Below are 9862 nucleotides of genomic sequence, written 5' to 3' on the forward strand. Positions count from 1 at the left end.
ATTGATTAACGGTAGCCTACTATAATAATTCGGTTTCGGATGTCAACATTCTTTTTAATCAAAGTACGTACAAGTATAGCCAGCTACCATACGTAACCTAGAACACTATGTCGTTCACAAACACAATATTACAGACAAATAGCCTAAAAAACAAACATAATCTAATCCTACTTTTTAATCTGCAACACTTATGGCCATCTTACCTATAATCCACTGAAGCTTGAAAACCCGTCCAGCAGTTTTACTGGCAGTTTCTTAAGGGCACAAAGGTCGAACTACAACACAATACACAGTAACCACATGCGTGGACCACTGAAAGAACTATTCTCAACTCAGTTGAGCTGACCACGTTCCCCAGCTTCAGCTATAGGGCATCACTATAGCATTTCGTAACGACTCAAATAAGGTGCTTACAAAATATAAGAGTACTTTTCAGCTATTCGAAGTACTTACGTACACCATTCTTAGCGTGAGAGATCTTTCGCTTCAGTGATAAAAGTCAGCTATACTGTACTCATTATTTAGCAAAAATGAATGAATAAATAAACATATATAGAGAAGGACATTGTAAGGTAAAAAGAGAGGCAGTGATTTCTTACAATATTTACTATAGCATGTACACAAAAAGCAAGATTTCAAGTGCTCTCACAGATTCATTACATACAAAATTACAAATCCGATATTTCACTTTCACGTGACCAATCTCGCCCAACAGGGGTAGGGGAGGGGTGGAAACAACGCTTCGCTCTGCATAATGACTTCACCCTAGTCCACCTTTCAGTAACCTGTGACTTAAAATTCTCTTATTGAATTCCTTTTCTTAAAACCGTTACTCGAAACTCTGAGGAGGGGGTTTCCGAGGGTACTATTATTTATTCATTAGTTATCTGCTTATTTATTTATTTTGTTTTATGTAACCCTTTCATGTTAGTGAATTCAAATGAGTATTATCTGTCGTTCTTACAAGACACCAATAGGAAATATATTAATATGTCGTGTAAACAGCTCGCTCAGATCTCAAGTGAATAAAATGAAATGGCCAAATAGAAACAAAAGACCCAGTTGCTGTAGGTACATTCATAAGATTAAACAATGGTGACATGGGACACGACATAAATGATCACAGAAATTCACAAAGGTTAAAAGTCACAGACACCCAAACGTTTTCAATAAGTGCCTAAGATCCAATGCTTTGGTTCTTAAAATTTTCGTATTTGAACAAAGTAGAGTTCATAAGTATAGAAAACAGTCCTTCATAACAGCAATAGCCTTGAACAAATTGTTAAGTATTCATTACTACTTACCCCGAAAACATAAAATTTCAACTGTACGGACGAGTTAGCAAGATTTTGATCTTTTGTTGTCCTATTATTTTCCAGCTCCAAGACATGAGTTTACTTGTGCCTTTCTTTAGCCTCATATCTGAGGTTGCACTGACGCTGAATTTGGTTCTAATTTGTTTAGTGACTGCTTAGACAATTCATAGCAATTTCTATAGATATCTCCCCTCGATAAAATTCAAGTCTCAACTGAACTTCGCAAGATTTGCAAAACGACAAACTCGTTTTTTTAAATATCGTAGACGATAAAATAATCGGATTCATTTCGATAAAACATATCTTTCAAGATACGAGTTAGCCAGCGGTCACTTAGCGTTACCTCTCCATGGTGATTTGCAAAGGACCACTTAGAATAAAAAACGGATTAAGACATCAAAATGATCTAGGTATCCTTGCCTCATATGAATAGTAAATTATTCTTTGTTTTGAGCAGAAAATGAGGCAATTGCATACTTGCAAATTAGGGCCAGCAAGAGACCAGAGTGGACTTTTTTGCTTGCCTGCTGATTGGTCTCATACTTGCTAAAATGTCGCCAAAAAAACTCCCGGTAATCGATTCCCTCGTTGCAAAAATGCCCGTTCATTAACGACAAACTTCCTGTCCTCAATGCTTGTCATATATACCTCATGTTTCCTTCCTATTTCATGCTTTAAAAAGGAATATATCAACCAGAAATCTGGCGGGGAATAAAAAGAATGTGAGTGTCGTTCTAAAACTAATCGGCTCCACTTGACTGACTTTAAAAACTTAAAAAAAACTTGCTCTATCTTCGTTTCTGTTCATTGGTGAGACAACACTGTTCAAGTTGCATTCTTCTTATTTTAAACGCTAACCGCCATATCTGCCAATCTAAAATTACTATTAATTACCAGGCAGCGCTCGTGAACTACGAAATGTCGCAACAGACGAAAAAAATAGTAACTGTTTGAAATGCGGCAGTGAACAAAACGGAAGAAAAATAAATAAGATAAATTATATATCTTCCAACGCCGCAGATCACCATGAAGGAGCAACTTCCTATTTCACTGTACATTATTTACATGTAATAAAATGTGTAAACGCGACCTCCTCTGATACCTGATAAAGAGAATTGGAGATCTTTCATGTTCATAACAATATCACACACGACTCTCTCCTGTCATCGTTTACCCTTCAATTAGAAGGACCAATTAACATCAATCATAACAATTAGGTAGACCCATCGCCACTTGCCAACAATACTAGCCTATCAAATGGCGCCTTCGTTGTCTACCCCGAATTTCCTGAAAAGAACCGCTTGGGCGGCTCAGCAAAGTATTTTCTATTTTGAATTCCTCGTAACGCTTCTTCTCTCCAGAAACCACAAGGCTCCGCCTATTTTCTGGTTCTCGTGGCAAGTTTTCGAAAAGCTTCCTTCTCTGTCAACCCGAGGCTGAAGAAGTGTAAATATTTATAGCACTATAACGTGAAAGATTATTTGTTTTAAACACAGATATCTGGCTCTTTTTATCCATTTGTTGTGGTAGTATCGCCAGGAGTTAACCAAACGCTCTTAGCTAATCTGACGCCCTTTGGACAATATAAAAGCCAACATCTTCGGTTTGATGTCATTCCGTGATATTTTCCTCCTTCTCATGCTACGGAATATTACAAGTGATCACTCCACTTCTTATACATAGACTGGAATTGCAAAGAACTTGAAAAAAAGGAGGAATCTTCACCTACACACAATAACACTGATTAGTTTTCTTTTGCCTTTATACATTGGAGATCAGCCTAAGACCAGCGATGCCATCGCCGAAAGCTAATAACATCGTAACCTAAGATATTTTATATTTTCAGTTTGCCCCCTCTTCCTAAAACAGCTTCCTTTTGAGGTGAGACTAATTTCTCATATCATACGACGAGCATTTCTTAAATGGTTCGTAACGTAGTTTGGTAGATGCGTTTAACATACCCTCGTGTTTTGCCCAGTGCCTCGCCAAAATAGTGTCTGAGGTATAGTGACTAATAGTGGCATGTGTACTTTCGGAGTAATGTTCGTGCGACGTCTATCACTGGCTTCACGTGCTGCTCGAGAGTCCTCACACACACACACACACACACATACACACAGTTTGTACTTCTCAATGAATATTACATAAACTACAAACAAGAGCAGATTTACAATTATCGTTACAGTTACGTTACACAACAAAATCCGGTCCTGAGTTTGCTCATCATCAGCAGCAGCAATTTCACCATCACGATATTTCACAGGGATGCCAGTTTCTCAAAAAACACAGCACAATCCTGACTTAACTGATTTACGCCACCTGAACGACACTTACGAGTCAACGAAAGTCTTGCATAAATCAGTTTGTCATTTCTATGACGTTCATTTAAGTTTTGTCAGATTGGAAATGTCACAGAATTGCGTCCAGCTAGGCCATCTGTTTACATCCAGCTCTGCAAAAGGTTCCAGGGCCAATTTTCCAGTTTTCCCTTTTAACTTAGGCAGTTGTCAGAGGTCCCTCTAGCATGCCGTGCTAGGGGGCATTAAAAAAACAGGTCACTGGGCTACGCAAAATCACTTTTTTGGGACACAACAGCTGCTGGAAAGGGGGCAACCTTCTAGGTCAATGTCACTGGCTCCAATAAAAGGCAGGCTCGGGTCAGTCCAGGCCTATGACGGGCTTCACGTCCATCATCAGAGGCTTCGAAGTGGGCATGTGCTGGGCTGAAGAGACGTGGGCGTGCATGGGCTGCATCGGGGGCATGGGGGGGATGGGCGTGACTGTAGGAGGGTGGTAGGAGACGTTCTCCAGCTTCTCCTTCTGCAGGAGCTCGTCCCTCTTCTTCATCTGCTTCCTCTCTTTAGCTCTCCGGTTCTGGAACCAGATCTTCACCTGGGGAGATTCAGTCAGATGTTAAAAAAAAACGTTTTCATACAGCATAATGAAGCACAAGGACTTTTAAAGTGATTTAGAAATACCTTAAGTTCCCGGAGCAGTGTATCTGATCTAAACCCTAATTTCATTCGTGGAAATAAACTATAATAATAATAATATGCCGGAAGAAGCCCTTCATTAATACAAGTTTTATAGAAAATAATGGCTGTTTCTGCAGCGTTTATCTTCTATAGAAGTTTCTCAATTCTTGTTATTACTGACTTTTCTTCTGTACAGAAAAAAAGTCTGTAATAAGAAGAATTGAGGAACTTCTATACAAAGTAAAGGCAGCTGAAATAGCCATTAATAATAATAATAATAATAATAATAATAATAATAATAATAATAATAATAATAATAATAATAATAATAATAATAATATCTGCAAATCTTCACCTGGGGAGGTTTGAATCAGAGATTAGAAAATGTTCCTATATAATGAAGTAAAATGAATATTAAACTGGTTTATAAATATTTGAAGTTCAAGGAGAATTGCTCCCGATTTGAAACCTGCTTTCATTCATGGAAAAGTTCATAGATATCAATAGCAAGTAATAAAAATAATAATAAATAATAATAATAATAATAATAATCAATAATAATAATAATATAATAATAACAATAAACTAACAATACTAATAAATAATAGATCAGAAAACCAGGAAACATATGACAATACACAAAGCACTACACCCAAGAGCAAATACAGACAGACTATACATAACACGAAAGGAAGGAGGGAGAGGACTACTAAGTATAGAGGACTGCGTCAACATCGAGAACAGAGCACTGGGGCAATATCTGAAAACCAGTGAAGACGAGTGGCTAAAGAAATATACAGAGACAGGAGAATGACAGACAGAACAGAGGACTGGCACAACAAACCAATGCACGGACAATACATGAGACAGACTAAAGAACTAGCCAGCGATGACACATGGCAATGGCTACAGATGGGAGAGCTAAAGAAGGAAACTGAAGGAATGATAACAGCGGCACAAGATCAGGCCCTAAGAATCAGACATGTTCAAAGAACCAGTACAAAAAGAGGCATGATTCAGTGGCAAAAGCCTTCCACTGGAGCCTGTGCAAGAAACATCAGCTACCTTGCAGTAATAAGTGGTACGAGCACCAATCTGAGGGAGTGATAGAAAACGATCAGGCAAAGATCCTCTGGGACTATGGTATCAGAACGGATAGGGTGATACGTGCAAACAGACCAGCCGTGACGTTGATTGACAAAGTCAAGAAGAAAGTATCACTTATTGATGTCGCAATACCATGGGACACCAGAGTTGAAGAGAAAGAACGGGAAAAAATGGATAAGTATCAAGATCTGAAAATAGAAATAAGGATGATATGGGATATGCCAGTGGAAATCGTACCCATAATTATAGGAGCACTAGGCACGATCCCAAGATCCCTGAAAAGGAATCTAGAAAAACTAGAGGCTGAAGTAGCTCCAGGACTCATGCAGAAGAGTGTGATCCTAGAAACGGCGCACATAGTAAGAAACTAAGTGATGGACTCCTAAGGAGGCAGGATGCAACCCGGAACCCCACACTATAAATACCACCCAGTCGAATTAGAGGACTGTGATAGAGCAAAAGAATAAAAAAATAATAATAATAGAAACTAACAGTCAAATCCTTTTTTAATTCTTTTGACAAATAAATCATACATTTAATTGGACCTGTAGGATCTGTTCCTACTTCTAGTGAAATCCCAATAACTCGTCTGAAGTAACAACTCGAAAGTAATGGCTTGAATGAATTTATTTTCCTGGGATTAAGAAACATATAGTATCATGTTTATGTCGAAAATAGAGAAGATTTACGAAATTCGACAATTTCGAAACCATTTCCATGAAAATCACATTGCGTGTTTCACCCTTGTCTATAACATGATTTATCATTATTCACTAACAAAAACTATTCATAAAATAAGGTTCTTGTGCTATTTCTTTCGAGAACTCAAAGCTCTTTGCCTTAATTGGTTTTCAAGTTCTATCTATTTAATTGTGATTTTGAAGCCTTAAAGTATGCCTATGAATTATATCTGTATGGGAACTTATTTATGTGGATTGATTCGAAGACTATGATTCCTACATGATCTACTTGAACACCCATAAAGAATATTAAGTAACGAGAGAGAGACGAGAGGAGAGAGAGAGCGAGAGCGAGAGATAGAGAGAGAGAGAGAGAGAGAGAGAGAGAGCAAGTATCGTGTCTATCATGCCATAAAATCCGATCGATATGGAAGCACGAAAAAGATGAAATAAAAACCATAATATATCATAATTATGAACGTGATCGGGGGGGAGACTTTCTTGTCACACCATCACGCGAAGGTACAACCGGACCTTTGATGAATTAAAGTAATATTGTCACTCTGTTTCAAAATTATATATATAATATCTATATATATATATAATATATATATATATATATATTTGAAACTTCTTTGGTTATGTTAGAAATGTGCGTCAATTGCTTTTCCTTATTTTGGACTCTCAGCTTCCGTACTTTGAGTTCCATTAACATAATAATATAACAATGTAAGATAATAAAAACTCTAACCTAAATTGTGTGTGTAACTTTCAATTGCAACCATACCCTGCTTACTTTTTTCAATAATGCGTTCATGTTTACGCAAGTGCTAGAGTCCTCTTATTCACACAGGCACAACCGAGGTTTATAAATGACCGCAACCAAGTTTTCTTAAAGGTGAATGACTATTTACAAGAACTAAAGTACCAAAAAACATTAAATAAATATGAGTAAAGGTAGGTAGTATATCTGCTATCTACTAGGTGATAAACCTAGGACGGACACTAGGAGTATACTTCTAGGTGTTGGTTGAGAGCCCGAAATCTTTTACTATGGAGGTGAGTCACCGAAATAATGCTCACAGCTTAAGATTGACACCATCGAAAATAATAAACTTTGAATATTTTCAGAATAAACAAAAATATTACGAAAACTGATGAGACATGGCTTTAAACATGTGTGTGAGGTAAGTTTATTGGAATAGACTTATTACAAAAATGAAACTAGGATTAAAGTTCTTGGGAATACTAAAAATATAAGTATTACATTCATATCAAACACCTTTTCAAAATTATTGTTTTTTAGTCTATCTTTTTAAGAGCTATTAATACTCTGTTTCTAAAACATTTTTTTTCAAAAATAATCAAGATTGAGTTATCATTTCGCGCTCTTTGCGTTCATTTCCGACTGCCGTCCCATCTCGGTTCGTCCAGCCGAGTCCAGAGGTCCACAGCACCATGTTCCAAGGGCAAGGACTGGTGTCAGCATAAGGCCCAGCTTAATATGAACCAGGTTCTCTACCCCAAAACCCTCTGCTATTCTTACCTGGCCACTAAACCACCTCCCCTACCTCCCGAACCAATCCAATCAAACCCCACCCCACCCAACCACACCCCCTTCTAACCAATCCTCCGTACTTATGGTGGATCACTATACCGTAACTATAAATGAAAATGAGCTAAAATCCACAGTTATGTATACGAGTAAGTCTGTATCTATCAAAATACAAAAACCATTGAAAATGGAACCTTTTGTCCGTTTGACGACGGTTCTGTTTTTTTTTTTTTTTTTTATTTTTTTATATATATAAATACAGACTTGCTCGTATAATAAACTATGGCTTTATATTTTTTTCTAATCCTTCTCACCTGTCGTTCGGAGAGTCCCAGCATGGAGGCCAGCTCCGACTTCCGCCTGATGGTGATGTACCTGGAATAATGGAACTCCTTCTCCAGTTCCAGGCGCTGGTGGTCGCTGTAGACGACGCGGTACTTGTCTTTCGTCCTCGTCTTGCCTGCGGGAGGAAGAAGAGGAGGAGTAAGCTCTGCTGTGGAGGTAAATAAGTCCTCTTAAAGTAAAAGATAAGAATACACACGTATATATATATATGTGTGTATATATATATATATATATATATATATATATATATATATATATATATATATAGCTTAATCACTTGCACAATAATACTGTGCGTTCATACAAAGACTATAACACGACCTAAATTAAAACAAGATGGTTTTTAACTTTAGCGAGCGAGTAAAATCCCATTTAGCTATATACATACATACATACATGCCTACATACACACACACACACATATACATATATATATATATATATATATATATATATATATATATATATATATATATAGATATATAGGCGAGTGCGTAATTTATCTGTAATTTAACATTCACAGATAAACTCTTGAATCTCATATGCTCACATACACAGAAAGCCAAATAACCACTTTTCCATCTCGTATCCTCACATTGCGACTGGAAGAGCTAAGATAATTGAACGAAAGAACGAAAAAAAGTAAAGTTTTATATGAGAGAGAGAGAGAGAGAGAGAGAGAGAGAGAGAGAGAGAGAGAGAGAGAGATATTAGTTCCCACAATATATATGACGACAAATCGTACGATCCAAATTGCAACGAAGCTACTGATAGTCGGATTTTTTTAGCACACGGCACCCAAGTTATTCAGTGGATAAAACTCATGAACAAATAAGAGGTGGAGGTTTAAAGACTTTCATTATTATTATTATTATTATTATTATTATTATTATTATTATTATTATTATTATTATTATTATTATTATTATCAGAAGATGAACCCTATTTATATGGAACAAGCCCACCACAGGGGCCCCTCTGACTTGAAATGCAAGCTTCTAAAGAATATTGTGGTGTTCATTTGCAAGAAGTAGCAGAAAGTAATTGGAAATACAGAATATATCTTTACTATCTATTTTATATTAAAAGTTATATATACTGACGTACGGAATCTAGTTACAAGTTAGAACAAGTTAAACTAAAACTAACAAATAAGAGATCCAGACTGATGGACACAGAAGGTAATATGAAATACAGAAAGAACAGACCAGCTATGAACAAGATATGAAAGATATATCTGTTAAAAAAAAAGTTTATGCAGAGGATCTATACTCTGTTTTTTTCCATCTGTCCATCCGCCTGTGGTGGTCACGCATGGTAACTGCGTCCTGGGCTTTAAATAGTTACGTATGTCTAAGTTTTAGGTAAATAAAAGGATATCTGGGTGTACATTTGCACTTGAAAAGTGTTTTAATAATTTACTGTATGCGAATTACACCGTTAATATTCGAAATGGGATATTATTTAAAGCCAGGGACGCAGTGTTACCATGTGCAAACACCACAGGCGGATGGACAGATGGAAAAAAACAGAGTATAGTTATACTAACAAATAAGCGACCCAGATCAATGGACTGGATGGGATTCAACAGTTGACTGAACATAATTAAACCGTCTGATTATAACCGAGTTACAGAAGTGATTTGTCTTGGGAAATGGAATATCATATGGAACTGCTTAGTGAATATGGACCACCTTGAAACTATGTCATATAGTGATATCATAAGTTACGTCCCTCCTCGTTATGACATAACTTATGACATCAGTTTACACACTGGAAAGATAAACGCTGATGTCAATAGCAGTACTACTGAATCATGCCTTCAAAAATGGAAATACTAAAATCCCTTGGTAGTTTAAATAAAAGCTACTCTCTCTCTCTCTC

The 9862-nt window shown here is 36.8% G+C and overlaps 1 protein-coding gene across 1 annotated transcript in view; it reads right to left on the reverse strand.

The window, feature by feature from the left end:
* Positions 1–588: 588 nt before the first annotated feature.
* LOC135208686 (homeobox protein CHOX-CAD-like) overlaps positions 589–9862 on the reverse strand; it is a 63386-nt gene continuing 54112 nt past the window's right edge. The window contains exons 3-4 of the mRNA XM_064241129.1: positions 7948–8093; positions 589–4208 (exon numbers count right to left, since the gene is read on the reverse strand). Of these exons, the coding sequence (XP_064097199.1) occupies positions 3975–4208; positions 7948–8093 (380 nt within the window). The 3' untranslated portion in view covers positions 589–3974. The remainder of the gene's footprint in view (positions 4209–7947; positions 8094–9862) is intronic.

Source organism: Macrobrachium nipponense, chromosome 35 (assembly GCF_015104395.2).
Source record: "Macrobrachium nipponense isolate FS-2020 chromosome 35, ASM1510439v2, whole genome shotgun sequence".
Lineage (NCBI taxonomy): Eukaryota > Metazoa > Arthropoda > Malacostraca > Decapoda > Palaemonidae > Macrobrachium > Macrobrachium nipponense.